Source organism: Euphorbia lathyris, chromosome 5 (genome assembly GCF_963576675.1).
Source record: "Euphorbia lathyris chromosome 5, ddEupLath1.1, whole genome shotgun sequence".
Lineage (NCBI taxonomy): Eukaryota > Viridiplantae > Streptophyta > Magnoliopsida > Malpighiales > Euphorbiaceae > Euphorbia > Euphorbia lathyris.
Window position 1 is genome coordinate 48,625,424 of NC_088914.1, and position 24,531 is coordinate 48,649,954.

At 36.7% G+C, this 24,531-nt stretch overlaps 1 protein-coding gene across 1 annotated transcript in view; it reads right to left on the minus strand.

Annotated features, from left to right (window-relative positions):
- Positions 1 to 19,682, minus strand: part of LOC136229377 (beta-galactosidase 10) — a 33,721-nt gene extending 14,039 nt beyond the window's left edge. Inside the window, exons 1-11 of the mRNA XM_066018123.1 lie at positions 19,417 to 19,682; positions 19,233 to 19,328; positions 19,036 to 19,148; positions 18,818 to 18,884; positions 18,590 to 18,682; positions 16,916 to 17,059; positions 10,356 to 10,444; positions 2,374 to 2,479; positions 1,711 to 1,798; positions 1,359 to 1,477; positions 356 to 520 (exon numbers count right to left, since the gene is read on the minus strand). Coding sequence (XP_065874195.1) covers positions 356 to 520; positions 1,359 to 1,477; positions 1,711 to 1,798; positions 2,374 to 2,479; positions 10,356 to 10,444; positions 16,916 to 17,059; positions 18,590 to 18,682; positions 18,818 to 18,884; positions 19,036 to 19,148; positions 19,233 to 19,328; positions 19,417 to 19,590 — 1,254 coding nt within the window. The 5' untranslated portion in view covers positions 19,591 to 19,682. The remainder of the gene's footprint in view (positions 1 to 355; positions 521 to 1,358; positions 1,478 to 1,710; positions 1,799 to 2,373; positions 2,480 to 10,355; positions 10,445 to 16,915; positions 17,060 to 18,589; positions 18,683 to 18,817; positions 18,885 to 19,035; positions 19,149 to 19,232; positions 19,329 to 19,416) is intronic.
- Positions 19,683 to 24,531: the final 4,849 nt, after the last annotated feature.

The window sequence follows — 24,531 nt, forward strand, 5'->3', positions numbered from 1 at the left end:
ACTATCTTGTGGTCAACATGGAATTTCTACATTATATGGGGCAGCAAAGACACCTTATACTAGTGACTATGTCCTCTTCATGCAATAGAAATATTTCTTGAAATAGAACTGTCTTTTGAAGGCATACTTTTGTTTCATTATTTTCCATCAATTACCCACTAATATGCAGCTTTAATATTTTCCCATTTTGACTTGAAGTTTGAAATTTAATTGGAAAATCATTTCATTAAAAGGAAAGTAAAAAAATTATTTTTTCCTTATCTAGCAATAGACTGAATAAGATGATTTTCCTTATCTAGCAATAGAATGAATAAGATGATGTTTATCAGAATGATGACATAATGTGGATACATACCTTTGCAGTGTTGAATACTACATTCTTGCAGTCTGGCAGAATGCTTACTGACCAAGCAGGCAGGTGATACGAATTGTTCCGAAACTCAACAATTTTATCGTTCTTTTCATCCATGTTAGAAATAAAGGCAACACATGCTCCTGATGCATCAGCAAAGACATCGGCCTACAATAAATGATCATCAATAAACAATATCAAGATGCCTATTTGTTTTAGGCATGTTCAAATAAATATAACAGGATTTGGAATTGCAAACTATGAGTACAACAAGTACAACTCTTGACACAAATCTTTTCATCTCCATCAAAGAGATCAAATGATTTTAGCTTCAGTTTAGTTAGTCCACATCCAAATGACACATTTTTTTAGGTTTAGTAGCGGACACCAATAACAAATCAGACCTTATTGGTATCATTCCGTCATAAGTCTATCATAATTTTATAAGGAAAAAACAAGAAAAACAAATAGCATTCATGCCTATAATTCCATCAAACAAAAATTTAGGGGCCAACATTCACACAACAGCACCATATTATCTGCTTCATCTCATTATTGTATAATTATATCATGTTCAATGCTGTTTTATTAAAATGCATTCTCATTATTCATTAATTGTCATAATGAAAAAGATAAATCCTTTGCTAGTTTTGTAATTTGACCGGGAGATGCTTCAACATTAGTATCTCCATGTTAACAGAAGTACCAGTCCATCAAGCTAGATTCGCAGTTTCTTCTCCATACTCCCAAATCTCATCTTATTTTTATTTTCAATCTGTACATAGTTGTCCCTGACATAATCTTTTAAGTACACAAGATAAATCACATTGAACAAATTTATTTATCTTATTTCGTTTATGTGGCTACGTATGCATGAAATGCAGCAATGAAAAACTACATCAACAAATTGAAACATTTAACTACTTCTAACAGGAATGAAAAACTTGCCAAAATAAGGAAGAAAAAAAAAAGTAAAAAAGCTTAGCAGTTTCAATGTAAATGTCACCTCTTGAGAAGGACCCAAAGACAAATAAATAGGATCACCATTCAGCAACGTATTCTCACACAACTTTATAGCCCTATGGAGTTCCCTAAGGTGTGACCATTTTGGAAGCCGCGCTAGCCCTGTCAACCACATAAGACTCATCAAATCAATCATCTGCACAACTTTGTTAGACATATTCTCAATTTATATGTTAGTGATTCATAATATCATTGAGCACTCATTACATTCATCAATTAACATTTAGCGCACCGTGTCTTGACTCTAAATGAATTCATATACCTTGTTATAGATTTAGAAAGTAAACAGAAAATAGTTGAAATTATAAAAAAAAAATCAATTATTAACTACTCACCATATTCATCAATTGGTGCCTCATAGTCATAACTTGTTGTGATGAATGGTCCACCTGAAGTGCGACCAAAATTTGTTCCACCATGATACTAAAGGAAAGCCAATAATAACAATTATATAATGACATAAACACAAAACATTGAGCAATGATCAAATAACACGTACAAAAGTGAAAAGATAGTGTTAAATATCACACAATGCTTATTATTGAGCCGTATATATATATATATATATATAAAGCAATCATCTCCCCTTGAGGTACCTTTTAAGGGAGTTACGCCTATGTTTACATGGTATGAGAGAGCCTCTTAAACCAATTGGTCAAGGATTAAAATCCTAGCAATTACCATAGATAAATATTTAAAAGTTATTCTTGAGCATTATCCATCAGCTTAAACTTTTAGGTCAATTGGTTCCTTGACATGGCATAAGGGCCTTGTATTCTAATGTTGGGTCAGCCATGGATATATGCTTCACACTCTTTGGTTCTGGGCGTAAGGTGTGTGTGTTAAATATTCCACATTGCTTAATTAGTGAACCATATGACTCCTTATACATCTGAGACAATACTCTCTCCCTTTGAGGTACCCTTTCAGGTGAGTAAGGCCTATGCTTAGAGATAGCAAAACATAAAATTCATGAGAAAGAAGATCAACTCAATTACCATGTAATAATTATGTACACTGCCACCTTTCTGAAAAAATCGAGCTACAGACAAGGCAATGTCTTCAGCCGGTCTATGAGGACTAGGAGCCCCAAAGGTTTGAAACCTGCAGAATGGAAAAGAACAATAACATGATGCATGAAGAGAATTTACTCCTTGTTTTTAATAAAATGCATGCAAGAAAAGAATTTAATTTCCAAGTAGGAATTCAATTTCTTTATCAAATCATATCTTATGTTTGGAGACATTTTTAATTTATGAGAATTCAATTACTAATTACACAAAATATGTTCCCACAAGCTACTTTCAATGGAATTCCTACAAAATTATATCACTTTTGGCATGATTTCTAACTCTTATCATAGCTTGGTCTAATAAGAAGGAGTTGAATTCTTCTTTTTTTTTTTTTTGTTCCGAATAATTACTTTAAGAAAACTGATTTCAATTGAATTGAATTCCATCCAACAAGATGGTTCAAAACACACTACAGACTCCTTAAACCTTCAATGCTTATATAACTGCTTACTGCACACATGAGAAAAGAACGGCAATATAAGAAATTCAAGCACATGTCCTTCAGAACAAATTGGAAAGGTGACAACATGAGAAGTTCTTCTTTCAAATGCTAACAACACAAGATTCCGCTTAATTAAACTCATATAATTTCTTGTAAAATCAGTATATTAATATTTCATGAAGTAAGCTATTTCATAAGGAGAGCAAGCGTGTCAACCCTCTCACAGCACAAGAGAACACTACATCATGAACACACCAACTGTGACAGGATGGTAGCATATATGATAGTCCTATGTAATAAATATCCTCTTTTAGATGCAAATTACTCTCTCTCTCTCTCTCTACCTACCTACCTATACTAGGAGCTTAAGCTGATAGTTAAGGCCCAAGAACAACTTTTATTATTAAATCTAACACACCCCGCATGCCATAGTTGTTAAAGGTGCAAGGCGCGCTAAGGCGGCAAGGGGTCCTCGAGCCTAGGCTCAAGGCGAGGGGCGCGCCTTAGAAACACAAGGCACATAAAATAAAATAAAATATATACTCTTTTACTAGTTAAGCATAAACTAAAAAAAAAACACTTATAACTACATAAACAAAACAAAACCACATAAAAACATAATACTAAATCATAAATGTCAAAAACACCAAATTAAGTTCATACTTCATAAAGACACAAACATATACTTAAAGTCTTTATCTAAAATACCTAACTATAACTAATGATACTAAACTAATAATCATTCATTGTCAATCAAAAAGAACACACACAACAAAAACTAATAATCATCATCATCATCAAGATCATCCTCCAAATTAATATCGTAATCTCCATAGTCTCCTCCACTATCATTTTCATCTTCAATTTTCTCCTCTTCATTTTCATCATATTTAAATTAAGGGTTAAGATTAATCTTATTTAAGTTAGATTAGTGGTTGAAATTAAGCAAATAGTTATTTTAGAGAAAACTGTAAAAATAAGAAAAAAACCTAAGTAAAAACCGGCAGGCGCACCAGGCTCCCAGGCGCGAGCGAGGCGCACAAGGCGAGAGCCTTTTGTACACAGCCTCGTTTTCTGGGTTCAAGGCTCAAGACCCTGAGCCTTGACTGAGGCGCGCCTTTAACAACTATAACGTACGTGAATGCCCCTGGACTTGAAGGATGTACAATACGGGCCCATCTTACCATGTGTTGAAATTTAATCAACAAACGGGGTTGTCAAGATTCGAAACCTCGACCACTTGGTCTCTAAGGCTCCAATACCATGTCATGGAACCATTTGAATTAAAAAATTTAAGCTGATAGTTAAGGCCCAATAATAGCTTTTATTATTATATCCGACAATATATATATATATATGAAAAATGCAAATAACAAATCAACTTAAAGCCTCAAACTTGTTTACGAGGTCCTGAATAATAACACATATATGTAACACATCATCGCATGCAAAAATTATGAAAAATGTTTTTATTCATCATCGTTTAGGCGGGGCCCTCGCTCAGCGGGGACGCGTAATGCGACCGGGCCGCCCTTATCGTTTAGGCGGCGCCTAGACGGAACTCAGACGCCTAAAAATCACCTAGGGTCAAAAAACGCCTAGATAGACTAATCGGAGAAAATCGGAAGGGATTGTCGACTTCGCGCGCCTAGGCGGGACCTAAGCGGTCTAGGCTGCCTTGTTTTTGAACAGTGTGAGAGACTCTATCGGTTAAACTAAATAAAAAAAAAAAAAAAACTTTTGACAGCATAAAGGGAGCAATACCTACAAACCGACACACATATGTATATGAAAAAAAAAAGTAAAAGAGCACCTTATCAAGGCAAATCTACCAGGAGAGATTCAGATTTACTGAATTTTACAAGGTTCAAGTTGGCCTCAATGGAGTTCCATTGTCACTAACATAATCCTTTTACAAGGTACTGCTGCAAATACTAATCAAGATGGTAATTCAATTAAATTGCAAGACAGACTTAAACAAGAAGCATATTTCATATCCATCCTTCTAGGACTAAAACAATACCAATTGAGTTATTTGATCATGTGAGAGTTAATGGAGCTACAACATACTAAACAGAAATCCGAAAATCTCAACTTCATACTACCAACATTGTTCCTTCACTAACATAATCACCCAGAAGTATAACCTTTTGCTAGAAACCTTCTCCCTTGTTATAGACTCCCACTCCCCAGATATACTTGTTGAAACAGATCACACAACAATTGTGCTGTCAATTCCTAACAGAATTTGGCACTTATTTTAGTTAGTGTGAAATGTCTATCTTACCCCTGTAATAGTCTATATAAGCGACTGTAATGTTTACCACAAAGATAAGAGAAAATATACACTTTTAATTCTCTCGACTCTTTCTCTCAATTCTTGTTGAATATGGTATCAGAGCAGTTTTGATCACGCAATCGCAATAGATCTTCAAATCGCGCAAATCAACAACAACTGATAGAGGATTCAAGAAGCGATCGCAATAGATCTTCAAATCGCGAAAATCAACAAATAGAGGATTCAACAATGGCAGGAACTGGAACTGTTCAGGTAACCAGTATTGATAATCCTAGTTTAATTTTAGTTAGTACGTTGTTAAATGGCAACAATTACATAGCCTGGAAGAGATCTATGGTGCTAGCCCTAAGTGCTAAGAGAAAATTAAAGTTTGTTCAAGAAGACACTAAACCTGCAGATGAGAAATCAGATGATTATGCCAAATGGAAATGGGATGATGATCTGGTTTTCTCATGGATTAGGAGTTCTTTGACTAAGGAATTAGCAGATGTATTTTTGTTTGCTAAATCCTCATTTTCCTTATGGAAAGAGATAGAACAGAGGTACGGTGAGAGTAATGGACCTCTGATCTATCAATTGAGGAAGGAGATTAGCAGTTTATCTCAAGGAAATCTGAGTCTTGTGGATTATTTTAACAAAATCAAGAGAAAATGGGATGAATTGGCTGAGATCAAGCCATTACTGAGTTGCACTTGTGGAGAAGCTAGGAAACAAGCTCAGAATCAACTAGAAGAAGAACAGTTGATGCAATTTCTCTCAGGTTTACACATTGATTTTGACAATGTGAGAGAACAGATCTTGCTACAGGAGCCTTTACCTACAGTCAACAAAGCTTACTCAATGTTGATGAGAATTGAGAGGCAAAGGAGTGTTGCTAGTGATGCAAAGGAGGAGTTTGTGAATGTTTCAGTGTCAAAGTCTCAGATTCATAAGTCTGGTGGTTCTAGCCACAAGAATGGGGGAAAGAAGTATCAGAATAGAGGACAATCTAATGACAGTAACAAAGAAGATAAGTTTTGCAAACACTGCTTTCTATGAAAAGGCTGATTGTTTCAAGCTTGTTGGATATCCTGAGTGGTATAAGGGGAAGAAGATCACCACTGATTACAAGCAACAAGCAAATATGTCCAAGGAAGCATCAACTCCATTGACAAATTCTGATTCTGAAAGTGAAGAAGAAGAATCTATGCAAATGATGGTGCAGAGAGAGGTGCAGAAGGCACTGAAGAACAAAGGAACCTCTGACAGCAAGAATCATGAATTTTCTGCTTTTGCTGGAATGAGTTCTGCAGGTATTGCACTTAAACTTAGTTCTGTGATGAAGAACAATGATGTTACCTGGATCATAGATTCAGGAGCTACTACTCACATGTCTTATAATGATAGCATGATGAGTAATGTTTCAAAACTACCAACACAACACAGGAAGGTATTTTTACCTACAGGTGCATCACAGCTAGTGTCTAAAAAAGGAGATATTGCACTGGATGATAATCTCATGTTAAAGAATGTGCTTTATATACCTGAATTTAATTATCATTTACTGTCAGTGGGAAGATTATTACAAGATCAGAATATTAGCATTAGTTTTTTTGCTAAATTCTGTATTTTGCAGGACCAAGCAAGTAAGAGAGTACTAGCTGTGGGGTTCATGGAACAAGGACTTTATGTGCTCACAAATAAATCTTTCAATAAAGATGTGATAAAGGCATATAGTATATGTAGTAGATAAATAAATTGTAGCATGAATGTTACTTTTGTACTGGATGCAACTGTTTGGCATCACAGATTGGGGCATTTGTCTAGTAGTGGTATGAAGCATGTAAAGCTCATACAAGATGGTGATATGAATAAAGCTTTAGATTTTGAGCATTGTGATATATGCTTAAGAAGTAAAGCAGTTAGGAAACCTTTTTGTAACAGCCCAACAAGATCAATAAAATTGTTTGATTTAGTACACATGGATGTGTGGGGTCCTTACAAGCAGGTTTCTTTAACTGGTGATAGATATATGTAAACAATTGTTGATAATTATTCTCGAGCTTTGTGGATTGTGTTGTTTAAGTCTAAGGATCAGGTTACCAAGCTGATTGAGAATTTCACAAAATTGGTGGAAACTCAGTTTGAGACAAGGATCAAGGCAGTTAGAAGTGACGATGGGACAGAGTTCACTTGTCAAGGTACACAGTTGTTGTTCAAAAAGCTGGGAATATTTCATCAAAAATCTTGCATTCATACTCCACAACAGAATGGAGTAGTTGAAAGAAGACATAGAAGTCTCACAACAGTAGCAAGAGCTCTATTGAAACAAGGCAGGTTACCTCAAAAAATCTGGGGAGAAGCCATGCTACATGCAACTTGTTTGATAAATCTTTATCCAACCAAGGTTTTGAACTGGAAAACTCCCTATGAGATGTTGTATCAAAAGGAGCCAGATTATAACAAACTGAGAGTATTTGGTTGTACTGCATATGCAGTAGATACAGATGCCAAAAGAGGGAAATTTGATGACAGATCAGTCAAATGTGTGTATTTGGGAGATTCACCAGGACAAAAAGGGTGGAAGTTATACAATCTCAAAACACACAAACTATGTGTATCCAGAGATGTACATTTTGTTGAAACTGACTTTGTATTTTCTAATCCTTCTTTTATGTCTTCAGGTTTAGAAGAACAAAATGATGAATCTAGTACTAATAATAGTGCTGTTTTAATTCCCATACCAGAAGCAGAGGAGTTTGCATACAGAGAGGAGAATGGTGTGCATCCTCAAGAAGAAAACATAACTCCAACAGTGGGAGACACCAGAAGATGAAGTAATTCTTCCTCAGGAAGTTCATGAAAACATTCAGCAGCCAGTGTTGAGAAGATCCAGTAGGAGCACTAACCACCAGCATGGACATCAGATTTTGTTGCCAAAATCACTACTAATGCTGGTCCTAGTAAACAGAGGATGGAGATGCCGGATTTTAGTGACAACCATGCTGTTTTTTTGCTCAATGTATCCAAGATACCAGAACCTAGTTCATATGCTGAAGCCAGCAAAGATACAAATTGGGTACATGCTATGAAGATGGAGATAGAAGCATTAGAGAAGAATGAGACATGGAGTATGTGCAAATTGCCAGCAGGCAAGAAGGCAATTTCTTCCATGTGGGTACTAAAGGTGAAGTACAAAGCAGATGGGAGCTTGGATAAGTACAAGGCAAGATTAGTGGCAAAAGGGTACAATCAGAAGTTAGGCATTGATTATCATGACAATTTTGCACCAGTGGCAAAAGTAGTCACATTAAGGATGCTTATTGCTTTAGCTGCAAACTTTCAATGGGAAATTTACCAGATTGATGTAAACAATGCTTATTTGCATGGTTACATTGAGGAGGAATTCTACATGGAGCCACCAGAAGGTTACAATGCCAAGCCAGGAGAAGTTTGCAGGTTAAGAAAGTCAATTTATGGCTTGAAACAAGCTGGGAGACAGTGGAACAAGATGTTCACAGATACTCTTGTGAACATGGATTTTCATAGATCTATTCATGACTATTGTATGTTCACTAAGAGAGTTGGTGAAGACTTGATTGTACTGGTTGTCTATGTAGATGATGTTCTTATGACTGGAACTTCAACAAAAATGATTGAAGAAGTGAAGAGGACACTGGATAAGGCATTCACGATTAAGGATCTGGGAATTGCTAAATACTTTTTGGGAGTAGAGTTAGCAAGATCAGAAAGAGGCTTCGTTTTGTCTCAACAAAAATACATAGTTGACATCATCAAGGAGGCAGGACTACACAATGCTGAAGCAGTTGCAAGTCCTTTGCCAAATGGAGTGGATTTCCTGGAAGACAGTCCACAAATCACTAATAGTGATCAATACAGAAGAATAATAGGGAAGCTATTGTACTTGGGATTCACTAGACCAGACATTAGCTATTCAACACAACAATTGAGTCAGTTTTTACAAAAACCTACACAGGTACATTTCAATGCAGCACTACACGTTTTGAAATACCTGAAAGGTACAGCAGCTATGGGATTGTTATATCCAAAGCAATCTAATATTGCTTTAAGGGCATTCTGTAAGAATGATTATGATGATCAAATACAAAGAGAAAATTTAAGGATGAAGGGCTTTAGTGATGCTGACTGGGCAAGATGTAAGGAAACTAGAAGATCAGTGGGTGGGTATTGTATTTTCTTGGGAGATTCTCTCATCTCTTGGAAGGCCAAGAAGCAACCTACTGTAAGTAAGTCATCTGCAGAGGCAGAGTATAGGGCAATGGCAACTGCCTCTTGTGAAGTTAAATGGATCACATACTTACTGAAAGAATTACAGCTAGCAGTAGAAAAGCCAATACCTTTGTATTGTGACAACACAGCAGCAATACACATTGCTGAGAATCCAGTCTTTCATGAAAGGGCTAAGCATCTAGACATTGACTGTCATATAGTAAGAGAACACATACAAAGTGGACTGCTGAGCACTCCATTTGTAGACTCAGGAAATCAACTTGCTGATTTGTTAACTAAGCCACTCAATTACAAGCAGATGCTACCAGCAATTGAGAAGATGGGCATAGTTCAATTACAGCAGATAAATAAAGTCAAAAAGTGAAGTTTTTTTTACAGAACAATTGCAGTTGTGAAGAGGGGGGTATTGAAACAGATCACACAACAATTGTGCTGTCAATTCCTAACAGAATTTGGCGCTTATTTTAGTTAGTGTGAAATGTCTATCTTACCCCTGTAATAGTCTATATAAGCGACTGTAATGTTTACCACAAAGATAAGAGAAAGTATACACTTTTAATTCTCTCAATTCTTGTTGAATAATACCAATGCCTTTTTATTAACTCAAGCAATTTGACAGAACTCAAGTTCAGAGAATATATAAATAAATAGCCTAAATCCCAAAAACAATGAATTAGATGTGCCATTATGCATGTGCAGCTTTATTTCTGTATTAGATTTCGATGTTTTCTTTTCCCGTCTGTTTCAACATACATGATTTAAGATGCATGCGGACTTTACAGAAAAGTTGAGGTCTTAAACAATATTCAGTATCTCATGAATTAACTCAAGTAGAATCATGAAAACCAATAACTTTCAGAAGCTAATTCAGAAAGCATAAACTTGAATTGAAATCAGAGACAAACAGAAAATTACCAGCCAGGCCAATTCTCAGTCCAAATTTTAGGCTTGTCTGGATAAATAGGTTTAAATTGATCGCAGTAAAATGAATTGCAAGTATTTATCTGCACAAGGAAAGAAAACAAGGAAAAAAAGAGGCAGGTTATATTAGAACTGAGTTTTCAAATTAATTTTCAAAATAAAAGCCCAAAAGAAAAAGGTTCTGTCAAAACAGGTTATGGAACCCCTAATTTTCGTCTGAAAGTCCCCAAAATGTTATACTAGATGAGTAAGGAAAAAGATATAAAGCAAAGAAAGAAATCTTATGAAGTGTAACATCATTGTTACTAACAAATAGTGTCACATATATAAGTAGAGTTGAGAAGGGGAATTAATTTGCTGGTTTTATGAATTAGTTATTCTGTAATTCTGTTATTTCTATTACCTTGTGTGGTAGCTATTTTGTCATCTAGTCAGTCTGTTAGATAGTTGTACACTCTAAAGCTGTATCCTTGTACTCGCAGGACACTCAGTGCTCTCTGCTATATGAGACCATACTTTTGGCTGAGAATCTATCAATCAAATATTAATGAAGTTATTCATTCTTCTCCTCTCTCCTCTCTCCTCTCTTCCCTACTCTCAATTCTCTATTTCTCTGTTTTCTCTTCTTCCTATTCTCTCTTTCCTATAATTCAATTTCTGCCCTAATTCCCTACTATCAGAATTCCTAATCCTGACATTGGTATTAGAGACACCTTTTCTTTGACCGAAATTTTTGGGTTATCATTAATGTTGGCAGCCATGGAAGCCCTCGATCCAGAGATCCAATCCTTGATGCAATCTCAAACCCTAATGGTTCATTCTGTTCATTCTGAACAGAATCAACGAATGGAATCTATTTCCCAAGAGGAATTACTGCTAGGTGGGGAGCTACAGAAATCTCGTCAATCTCTTGAGGAAACTATTCAGAAATCGTTCTCCTACTTGGCCCAGTTAATCCAAGGAGCTTCATCATCCAGCTTACCATCCTAAGGAGATCAAATCCATTTGAGAAGCAATATGAGCAGCCTTCACAACCACTTCAGCTGTTTGATGAAATGTCTAAGAGGAAGATAGCAGCTCCCTATTTGCAAGGAAATGCTGAAAATGTGTTGGAGTAGCGTTCCCTAAGGAAGCAGACCACTAATGTAGATGCAAATCATGATCATTTGAAGCCTTTAAGCTGCAAATGGAGAAAGTATATCCCTCTACTACTTAGATGTGCCTCTAACTAAACTCCGCTCTCTCACTATAAAATTTGATACTTACAAGAAAAACGTTGATCATACTATGAGAAAATATCTAAGGGAGATGTCACTAGTGAAGCAGGTTATATGTTGACTGAGGAGCAAAAGATTCAGACTGTTATATGTTCTTTGCCGAACAGTTGGTAGGATATGAAGATGCACCTACCTAACCCACACCGAAGGTTTTAGAACCTTCGATGTTGTTGTTCGCCACTTCAAACATGAGTAGGACAACCTTGCATCGACTAAGATCAATGCAGAGGCTCATTAGTGGGTTCACACTCAAGTGGGAGACGTCCCAATGTTCAAGGCAAGAAACGCAAGCGTTTCAGTGGCAAGGACAAATATCTCACGTGTGAAGTGTTTCAACTGTCAGCCAAAGGGCATTATACGAAAGACTGCACTACCCCTAAGGTACATTCAATAAACTCAAATGTGAGTTTAAAGTTTTATGTGATAAAAAGGAATAGAACGCCAATTATCTATTCCATATACTCTGCAACAAAACGGTGTTTCCGAGAGAAGAAATCGTACTCTTCTCGATATGGTTAGGTCTATGATGGCTGAAGCAAATCTACAAATCTCCTATTGGACACGTCGCAAACCCGATTTAAGCATGCTTAAACCGTGGGGTTGCACCGCTTTCGCCCACTATACCTCAAACAAGTTTGGTAAACTTGACCCCGTGAATGAAAAATCACTCTAATGGCTGAGCCAGAGGTATGCTTACCAACCTTGTCAAGAGCTAAGAAATGTATCTTCATAAGATACACGGACGTATCAAAAGGATATGTTCTAGTGAGAGAAAAACGATGAAGGCCATGTGACGGAAATAGATTCACGAGAAGTTGTCTTTTTAGAGAATGAGTTCTCAAAACTAGGGCAAATCTGATTTTATATGAGGAACTTGATTGAAACAGTCCTCTCCATTTGAGTGGAAGGAATTTTGAGGAAGGACTTGACCCGGAGGTTCAAGACCATGATTAAGTACAAGAACTTGATCATGATCCTCAAAACGTTTCGAATGAGAATATGAAACGAAGTCTAAGAGAAAGGATTATGGGTTACGATGAATATATTAGATATATTTATTAGGACTCAGAAACGCGTCGTACTAAAAGGCAAAAAGTCGAACGTCGATGATTAGGTATCGAAGGCATGACTCTTTCAGTAACTCCAAATAGCCTAGAAATGTCAAGAAGGCTCTCTCTTGTCCAGAAAAAAACAAATGGATTACAGCAATGCAAGAGGAATGAACTCTATGAGATTCAATCAAGTTTGGGAACTGGTTGATCTACAAGAGGGAAGAAAAGCTATTGGGAGCAAGTGGGTTCTCAAAGTGAAGCGAAAGGCTGACAATAGCATTTAAAGATATAAAACTCGTCTTGTCGCTAAAAGCTATGCACAATAGGAAGGGATAGATTTTGAGAAAACCTTCTCACTTGTTGTAAGGTTTACATATATAAGGTTAATCTTAGCTATAGTAAGAAGTTTAGATGTAAAGACTGCTTTTCTCAATTGAGAATTGTACGAAGAAATCTACATGGAACAACATGGGGGTTCTATCGTACAAGGCTGTGAACAAAAGGTTTGCAACTTGAATAAATCGATTTATGGCCTCAAACATCTAGACAATGGTATATTCAATTTCATAATTAGATGATCTCGAATGACTTCAAGTTGATTGGAGAAGACCATTGCGTCTACACTAAACGCTTAGGTAGAAAATTTGATATTCTATCATTATATGTTGATGACATTGTGACATTCGATTTGTGAACCAGATCAAAACTTGGCTAACTACGAATTTTGAGATGAAAGATATGGGTAAAGTCTCATATATTCTTGGAGTTAAGATTTCAAGAAATCGTTCGCAAAACATGTTGGCCCTGTCTCAAGAGACTTATGTCAACAAAGTCATCAATCGATTCAATATGCGCGGTTGTAAACCTGTAGATAGCTCGATGACTAAGGACATCACCCTCAGTTCCGATATGTGTCCACAAACACAAGAAGAAAAAGAACGAATGAAAAAAAAATCCCTTATGCTAGTGTCGTTGGCAGTCTAATGTATTTTATGTTGTGTACGAGACTCCATATATGTCACGTCGTTGGGATTGTAAGAAATATCAGTCCAATACAAGACAAGCACATTCGGCAGCTGTTAAAAAGATATTATGGTATCTTAAAGTAACTGCAAACTTTCAAGAGGAAGTTTGATTGAATAGGTTCCTAAATCATCTAAAAGTTACTACCTCTAATACTCTGATCGTAGTTAATAGTGATAGTCAATCTGCTAATACTTTCGTTAAGAATCAAAGATACCATAGCAAGACAAAACTCATAGAGATTAAGTACTACTTTCTCAAGGACTTAATTGCATGCAAAGAAGTTTGTATGAAGTATATGTCGACTCAGGACATGGTTGCGGATCCCTTAACCAAACATGTCAAGAGAGATATTTATAAAAAAAACATATTAGATCCCAAGGATTGTGTAGGATCTAGGCATACCTCTATTTTTCATGTATTTTTGTGAATATGATTTATTAATAAAGGTTTCATGAATTTTTATGATACACGAGTGCGGATATTTTTTTTTTGTTAATGTTCGTCGTTATATGATACAATGCATGTTAGACAAAAAAATGAGTTCATTCACACGAGCGTTTACCCTTGTTTTGTCACATGGTGACATATACAAGGATGAGACTGTTTTTGAACAATTCAAGAGCATGTTCAATAACAGAAGCTGCCTTGCAGAAGATATGAAAGCAATTTCATCATGGTGCAAGATGATCGCATACACTACAAGTGTATGAAACAGATTAAGTGTAATCTGAAAGGCGCGTTTGAGACAAGTTCAAGCCTTCTACGTATACAATCAGAAGTAACCACTATATGTAGTAAACTAAAGTTAGATGTTTTGGTACATCTGAATATGCTTTTGTATGGTGTTAAGATAAGAGACATGCTTCTGTTTCCAAGAAACAATTGAACACCATAAGACATGTTTTATATCATGTATGCTTTGCTGACCACAAGATGGAAAATAGACGATATTGCCTTTTTTCCTAGTGTGAGACTTACATTGTGAAATCATGATTTCTCGACATTCCTTATCCTTAAAGACCCTTCACTTATTCTAGAAGTATAGTCTGATGTGGCTAACTTGGAAATGTCATCTTTAGGCTGATGTGCTAATTCCAACCAAAAAGAACCCGACTAGATAAGCGAGTTAGACTGTAATGGAAAGAATAAATCAAGAGGGAAAGATATCCGTTGAGTTCACATCTAAAGAGTTTCTATTTTTCACATGTGCATATTTTTTTAAAATAGAAGAACGGTAGAGATCAATGTTATTACAGTGGATGTGATGATCTAGGATAAAACATACACCATGGACGATCCGTGTTCAAATATAAAGATTATATATCTCCAACGAGTATATAGTCCCAAATTTGATACATGTACATCAAGCAACTATATGTTCCAACGAGTATATAGCACTAGAACTCTCGATAGTATGTCGGTCGTACGAACTATTTGCTACAGTATGGATGAGATTGAGATGAGGATTGGATATGTTCCATTATGTACAAGTGGAAGATGTCAGGATTTATTCGGGTTATGGACCGAATAAATAACCGGCCTGAAATGGAATCGCGGCTAAGCCCATCCAAAAAGATGAAGGATTAGGGTTAGGGTTTTATAAGCTAAACCTAGAATATAAATGGATAGCCACCTAACCCTAATCAAAAGGGTAATCATAAGGTTGACCCCGGATAATATACAATTCTCTTGTGCCTCTCCCTCCTGCGCCATCCTCTCTCTCCGCGTACGCTTTAGTTCGTGGATCCACCGTTCTCACCTCATGACTAATATTTTCGTGGGTGACATGTAACCAGTGATACGAGTTCGTGGTCGATTCTATTCTTCCGCTATTTATCTTCTCAATGAGTTCTGCTCTACAAGAGGTAAGCTTTAAACTTGTGTTTGTATTAGGATTATTTGTTACCGTTCAACCTACGTAGGTGATCCCAACTTGTACTTGCTTGGGGTTCATAAAGCTTCTGTTGGGGCTCTTTTGTCCTCTCAGAAATCACTATTTGACCTTCCTATAGGAAGCAAATTTACGGGTTCAAATCATCATGGCTATTACGGGTTCAAATCCTACCTTTGTTAGTATGTAGAATCCTAGAAGTCACTTGGAAGGACCAGTCAATGGTGTCAACTCAATTGCAAGCCTTCCTACATTCTTGGGAACAAGAATGTTCTAAAGGAGGAGGTATTGTCATGTACATAGAGTTAAGAAGGAGAATTAATTTGCTGGTTTTATGAATTAGTTATTCTGTAATTTGTTATTTCTATTACCTTATGTTGTAGCTATTTTGTCATCTAGTGAACCTGTTAGGTAGTTGTACATTCTAGATATGTATCCTTGTACTAGCAGGAAACCTCATTAGTGCTATCTGCGGTATAAGGCCATACTTTTGGCTGAATCAAGGCTTAATATATCAACAGCCCCTCAATTTGCTTAAAATAATCATCTAAATTTTTTTTTAAAGTGATCTATTGGCCTCCCGAACTTGCTTACAGTGATCCATAGCCCCTCAACTTGTTTAAATCTATAAAAAAAATCAAAACTTAAATAATAAAGGTCTGATTCGCATTTTTAAATTTTTAAAACAAATTAACTTTATATTTTTTACACCTTTATGGTGTTTTTATAGATTTAGGGACTTAAACTTAATTATTACACTTTAAGCAAGTTTAGGGGCTAATGACACTATATAAATTCAGGGGCTGATCAAGCTTTTTGAGCAAATTGAAGGGACAACTGATATATTAAGACATCAATCAAATATTAATGAAGTTATTCATTCTTCTCTCCTCTCTTTCCCACTTTCTATTTCTTTGTTTTTCTCTTTTTCCTATTCTCTCTTTTCTATAATTCAATTTCTGGCCTAATCCCCTGCTGACAGAATTCCTAATCCTAATCCTGACAAATAGTTCATAACAATCAAATGTAGCCACATGCAACATGTATGTTTAACTCAAACCTTATTATAAAGCCGAAGACTCAGCCCATACATTTCCCCTCGTAGTCATGTTAGAAAAGATGCAAGCTTAATATTCTTACCCAAATCAAATAATTTCTCTTTTGCTAAACTGTATTGCACATATACATACCATCACTCCTATTGGCATAAATCTGTTGATACTTGAAATAATTGTTTTTCCTACTGCTTCCTCAAATATGGTTTCTGACATGTTCTCTATTAATATATGGAATTTAACTAATTCTCACCACAGTGTTGGGAGCATCAAACTGCTGGCACATTATCCAAGGGACACCAATATTTTGAGAAACAGCCATTTTAGCAGCCCACATGGCATATCTTTTTCCCCCTTCTCCATAAGAACTTTCATAAAATCCATATTCATTTTCAACCTGCAATCAGAAGAAGTTGTTCACTGTGGTATCAATGTTTTTCCTTCAAATAAGAACAGATTATAAGTGCCTCCTTGTAAATATAATACCATAGGAGTTTAACAGCAGTGTGCCTTAACTTCAACAGCAACAATATTATAAAAATGATTTTAAGTATGTGTATCTATCTTCCTACCATCTAATTTTAGGGAATGGTGACGTCACTGTGATAATAAGTAGGAGTTTCTTATAAAATGCTAGTAAATCCTTTTCTTACTAGAAATTTTCTAAGACATCTCATAATGTAACAGTTGTATACAGTAACAGACATTTCCAATTACATAAAGCATCAACTGACAAAATGAAAAAAGCTAAACTTTTGGGCATTACCAAATGAACATAAAAAAAGCCAGGCGATCTTGCAATATTGTAGAATTGCTAACCAGTTTAACTTTACATAATACACCAACATGATATAAGTGATAGTCAGCCAGTTGAGCTAGATCTAGTGTTCCCTGTTCCAGTTTTGGGAGAGTAACAAATATCAAAACTACTTGATACTTGTGAATGCATGCTATTTCTAACTGTACTATGAAACAAGCAACATCAGTACTCAAGAGACTACAATATAAGCAGACCTTAGCAACCGGTAGAATATCCGCGTGTAGTGTGAATTCCAAATCTTTACCCATTTACTTTTTCATTACCCATCCCCTTCCCATTACCCCAACGGGTATACTTCATGAATATCACTCTCATCCCATTTAAGTCGCTGGTATCCTTACCCGTTAAAAATCAATAGATAAAACAAAAAATATTACAAATTTAACAAAGAATAAATTTAACAGGCCATCCATAAATAATTCATCTACAAATATAACAAATATTCCAAATTCTAAATTCTAAACCACCCAAATTATCAAGAAATTAAAATACACTAAAAGTAAATAGGCATATATATGGCGGGTAACGGGTACCCTAGGGGTATTCTCATACCCGTCACGGGTAATTTATTGATTCCATACCCGTCTCATACTTTTTACACAGGGTACAGGTAATCTCATGAGGGTTGGGTACTATCGGGTACCCACGGATATAGTACCCATCGTCATCCCTAAGTAACCTCCATTTATAATATTTGCCAAATTCCATGATATCTAATCCCTCCTTCAGCGCATTCACTGTGCATATAATGACCATCGAAAAAAATAGCAGTTTACACAAACAAACAAGAGAAAATGCATACAATAGGAAAAAAAAAACACTAGTAGATCAAACCAGTTAAAAAATGCATAGAAAACCAGAGAATACTTAGTGGTCTATCAGTAGTATAACCAATGTGAACTTCAGTGAGTATGTGTTTGTAGTATCAATTTGATATCACTTCAATTAAGGAAACATTTAAAAAGTAAGACTTAAAAGCTACTTCCATCCTTATAGAAAACAAATTGTCGGCACCAAGTTGAAAAACAATACACAAGATTGCTTTGTATGTAAAACAGAGCTATATGAAAAGATTAGGCACTGAAAGTACAGTCTAGTCATACTTGCCTGAGCCAAGATGATGGGACCTCCTTGAGATGCAAAAAGCTTCTCTTGCTTCATTAGGTTCACTATGTATGCTGTGAACTTTTGCATGTAATACTGAATAAAAACCAACAGGTAACAGATCATAGGAAGCAGACACATTTAAATTTTAAGAAAAACGAAAACTGTGATGAAATTGTAAACGTTCTTAAAGAGAAAAAGACCTGAACGGGAACGGTCACACTTTAATACCTTGAAGTTATCATTATCAGTTCGAAATACAGTTCCAGGAACATAATGCAACCAAACAGGTACTCCCCTTCATTACGCAATTACACATAAGGACGAAATCAGTAAAAGAACAAAAAAAAAAAAAAATTCTGAAATAAGTAGTAGAAGAATAAATAAAAACGATAATTTTAGGAAATAAGATTGATTGTAAAATTCGAGAACCCGCCAAAATTAAGTACCCAAAGTTCCATTCTGCTGCTATGAAGGGGCCAATGCGAAGAATTAGATACATCCCAGCTTGCTGGACAATCTTCACAAACTTGACAAGATCGTAGCGTTTCTCAAAATAATACTAGCGTTTGGCAAGAAAAAAGCAAAAGAAATCAGGGGAAAATTATCAATAGTAATCAGAGAGACGAAATGAAACGACACTGACATTGTTTACAGAAGGTTCATGACCGTTCCAAAAAACGTAAGTTTCAATTACATCAACACCTCCTTCCTTGGCCGTTTTGACCAGGTCCGGCCACATCTGGCAGATAAAACAACCACATTATAAAGAGAAATGAATCAAATTCCAAGTGTATAAAAAGCAGAAAATAAGTAGTGAAGTGACTGACCGCAGGGACACTTCGGGGATAATGAATAGCAGCAGAAATGAGTAGCTTTCTCTGGCCATTGATGATGAGAGAACGAGCATCGTAAGTAACATTTCCTCCTGAACAGAATGCGAAGAAGAAGAAGAAGAAGAAGAGGAGTAATGAAGGTAGCAAAAGAAGAGAGGGTTTAATCATTGTTATGGAGTTGTAGTAGTAGAAAGAAGGGAAGATAGAGGGAGCATTTATTTATAGCTAAAAGGAAACAGCAGACATAACTTCGAGTTTGACAGCTTTAACCCACACTGCCTGTTTGTCTAAATTTATCACACCAGCCAAACAAGTCAAGAACCTCAGATTTTCTTTCCGCAATCATAAATTACAGCGTCTATTACGTGGATTAATATTATTAGAACATTTTCTTAAGTTAAAATCTAAGCATAGACAGTTCTAACACTTTTTTTTTTTTTTAACACTTTTTTTTTTCTAGCATTTCTAATAGCTTTTTAGTTTGGCTCTTCAATTAAAGGTTTAATATATCATTTGCTTTCTAAATTTATTCAAAAAGTTTAATTGGTCTCCTGAACTTTCAAAGTGTCTAGGTAGCTCTTTCAATTTGTATAAAATGTTCAGTTAGTCCTCTGAACTTGCGTAAAATGTAATCAATTGATCACTCGGTCGCAACAAAGTAAGTTAACTACGGAAGATGTATTTCACGCAAGTTCAGGGGACTAACTAAACATTTTATACAAGTTGAGGGGACAATTGAGATACTTTGAAAGTTCAGGGATCAATCAAGCTTTTTGGACAAGTTTAGGGGGCAAATGATGTATTAAACCTAAATTAAAATTTAAGCAGAAACAATAAAAATGAGTTCCAACAGCTTCTTAGGCCCCGCTCTTTTTTACTGAAATTAAATTAACTTAACTTAACTGAATGCTACTGAACTTAACTTAACTTAACTGTATCAAATAATTATAATTATAATAAATTATATTTATATAATGATATAGATAATTATAATTATAATAAATAATGATAAATTATATATATATATTTGTTACAGAGGAAAACGAAAAAAACGAAAACAAAGAAAGAAAGACAAAGGAGGCCACGCTAGGTAGCAAGTAAATGGGGGAGGCAGACTCACATATAATCTTCATGCAGTAGCTTAGTAACACTGGCTGGGGCTTGAGGCAAGATGTGCACCCCAAGAGCGCATCGGTTACGTTCCCTGTAAATATGGGACATGCGAGCTACTTTAAACTTCTCCATCAAAAGTTGGATCCTGCGAATAAGCGCCCTCAAAGGATGGTGGATGGGGGAGACATTAAGAACAAAATTCATCACTTCAAAGCAATCAGATTATATTTCGATCTTCCGGCAACCATGGTCCTTAGCTATCCTCAACCCTGAGATAAGACCCCAAAGCTCGGCCTCGACCAAGGAGCCTCTGCCGATATTGTGGGCGAATCCGATTCCCCACCCGCCATTACTGTCCCTCACCAGCCCGCCTGTAGCAATTGAGCTCACCTCCCTTCTACAGGAGCCATCAGTGTTGTAGCTTCCAAAAACCATCAGGAGGTTTAGACCAATGTAGCCAGTTTTCCACTTTAGAAGTCTTGCCCTTGTTCTCCCTTATGTTATCCCAGCAACGCTCATTTTCCCTGATACGCTGATGAATGATATCCCCTCTAGCATACGACATAGCAAAGTCTGTCTGAAAGATGGACTTATTTCGCCACTCCCAAATAGCAGCCGATGTGATCAGAAACGTATGTTGCCAACTCTGAATACCAAAAGACCCGTCCGGGAGATCAAGGCAGTCGGAGAACCAGTTGTCGCCCCCCATAGTAAAGAAAGCTTGCCAATACTGAGCAAGAATAATCATTTTCCAGGTATTGGTGCTGGACTTACAGTCCCGGAGAGCATGTCTCAAGCTTTCAGCGCTCTGCCGGCAGCGGGGGCACGAGTCTGGTGCCGCTCCTTATTTGTAAGCAGCCTGTCATGTATGCATAACCAAGCAAAAACTCTATTCATGTTTGGTGCTTTTAACTTCCACATCCTTAGGAACTTAGGGTTCACCATGCGCCGATTTTCGTTCTTAATAAGGACGATGAAGGCCGCTTGGCACGAGAAGCTCCCATTTGAAGCACTTCACCATCTTGGCATGTCTCCAATATCAGAATTTTGGATGAGAGGATATCATGTAACCTGAGGAGGATGCTTTTGTCAAAATATTGCTCTAGAGTATCCCATTTCCACCCCAAGTTGTCGTCCATGAAGTCAGCAACCTTCTAGTTAGAGATTTCTTCCTGCACCGGTCGAATAACATGATCTCTAAACTTAATATCATCAAGCCAGACATCATCCCAGAAGGAAACATGTTCCCCATTCCTAATGCTCCAAGAAAGCCCGGATAAAAATTCATCAAAGATACCATGCAGGCTGCGCACGATGGCGGATATATTTTTCATCATTTTAGTTTGACCACCAAAGATGATGCCCTTGCCATATTTAGCATTCAAGACCGAGACCCAAAGAGACTTTGGCTCCTTCCAGATTCACCAGAGGAGTTTCATCGAGAAGATTTTGTTGGTGTCCACCGCTTTACGGATCCCCAGCCCTCCTTGCTGTTTTGGGAGGCAAACCTGCTCCCAATTTACCAGGTGCACTTTTCTATTGTTTCCCTCATTTCCCCAGAGAAAGCCACGGTTCAGTTTATCTAACCTCTCCAGGATACTGATGCGCCTTCGGTGAAGAAGACTCACTAAGGGATAAGTGTACCCCGTCGTTATCAAGTAATAAATCTGGAAAGTCTAGGTATCGAATCCACAGGACTTATTTACCACAAGTATCGAATTACTTGGTCTCGGGTGTTATCTAGGCTTTGTGGGTTTTGAGTTTGTTTGTTTAAGTTAATCTACTCCTAGGTTGAATTATACTACTCCTAGCTAAGTTATCTAATTCTAGCTAAGTTATTCTAGCCTAATTAAGTTAAACTACTCCTAATTAAGTTATACTACTCCTAATTGATCTTTCACTAATGCAATTACCCGAAGGAACATGGTATGAACGATAATAATGAAGTTAGGTTATTAGGTCTATTGATTAAAAACCCAATCTAAGTCACTTGTATTCAAGGAGATTAACCCTACTTACCCTCCTGAAGTTCCTAGTGCGTGATTCCCTTATAAGGCCGAAACTAGGTCTAAGGCTCAGCAATTTGGGCTTAATCAACTAAGAGGTCGTCAATCTCCTAGGTTCTGACTAGGTCAGATTCAGCTCACAATATGTGCCTACTCGATTTTGGGGCTTTTGAATGAGTTAAACCAATTGAATAAAGCGTAAGACAAAGATTAAACAAATAAGCATAGAACAAAATAAGAGCTAAAATATTATTAAAGATGAAGGATAATGTCACAGGATACAATTAGCCTAGGATTCATAGACTGTATCAAAGAGTACAAACAAGGAAAGGTAAAAGGAGATACGAAAATCCCTTTCAAGAAACCTGTCTACTCTGCAATCGGCTTCCTAGGTCTTAAGGACGGACCTTGAATATTCCTCGAGAACAGCTTTGAAGGAGCTTCAATGGAGGTCGAAGAAGATGGAGGAGATGGAGAGGAAATTCAAGGGGAAAGCTAAAGTAATTTACAAATAATGAAAGATGTCTAATTACATTGGAAAAATCCTATTTATAGGCATGGCTTGGGCCCTTTTGATGACCTATTTCGTGTCCTTATGCAGATAGGAAGTCGTGGGGCCGATCGTGGAGTCGTGGGGGCAGAATTGGTCTTTTTGACCAATTCTCGCAGGTCTGCTCGCCCAGCAGGGCGAGCTGCTCGACGAGCAGGCCTATGAGGGCCTGCTCGGCGAGCTGGCCTAAAATAGGCCAGTTCGTCGAGTAGTCTTGCCCGATATGCCCCCGCGCGGTTGCTGAATGCCAACAATGTGTTTTTCGCCCGAACTTATCCCTGCGCATGCACAAAAACTCTAGATAACATTAGTCCAAAGGCTAAATTGACCCGCCAATCGCTTATTTGACCAAACGCTTCGTTTGGTGCAACTTTTGACGGATCAATTAGCTTCAAAAGATAACGGAATTATAATATGCATGCCATTTTGGCCGTATTTGCCTAAATTGATCATAAAACGAGCCTAAACAACGAAAAGTAAATAAAACATTTCCAATTTCTAACTAACTCACACAAAAGCATTTAAATGCGAGAATTGCTCGCTTATTAACTAAATAACGCTAAAACCCGTCCTAAAACCGTACCTAAAGATAGGGGTTTTTGACCCCTATCAAACCTCCTCGCACTTAAAACTTTACTTGTCCCCAAGTAAACTAAAAAAACTAAACCCACAATCACAAGCAAGCTAGAAAACCTCCCGGTTTGACTAGGTGCTTGACACAATTTCGAGCATCTGTAATTACATGCATTCGGAAATACAAAGTAGAGACACGATATCCAAAAACCGCATTTCAATTATCATAGGTCATATGTTTTAAGACAATTTTGGTGGCTAAAGTGTTTACTCTCGGCTTATGTTCTTGCTTAGGATTACGTTGATTTTGCACATTCATCCGAGTTCCTCTACTATGCTATATGATTCCGATGATATCAAAAACAGCCTCGAATTGGGGTTGTAATGTGGTTAGAGGGTTAAAGGTACAACAAGGGTTAATAGTTCTAGCGCTAGAAAAACAAAGTTCAAATGGCTTTAGCAAATATGAAGTGACTGAGCTTTTTATTCATTCATTATTCTCTTTTTAGGACGTTTTCTTGAGACGTTTTGATTTTAAGAACTGGGGAATGAAGTTCTCCCCTTTTTTTTCGTCTCTTTTCTTTTCTTTTCTTTTTCTGTTTTTCTCTTTTTCTTTTTTCTTTTTCCCTTTTTTTTTGGATAGTGATGCTCATTCACTTTTTAGCCTTTTGGCTTGCTACTATGATGCCATAAACAAAGATAAAGCGCTAGAACGACAAAGGCTCGATGTGAACTTTGCAAAAACTTAGGGTTAAGTAGCAAACCAAATGATGGTTTGCAAAAATTGGGTTAGAACGAAAGAAAAATCTATAAACTACAAAAATATAGGCTCAAAGGGGCTTCCTAGAGTGGATGAAAAAGAGAAAA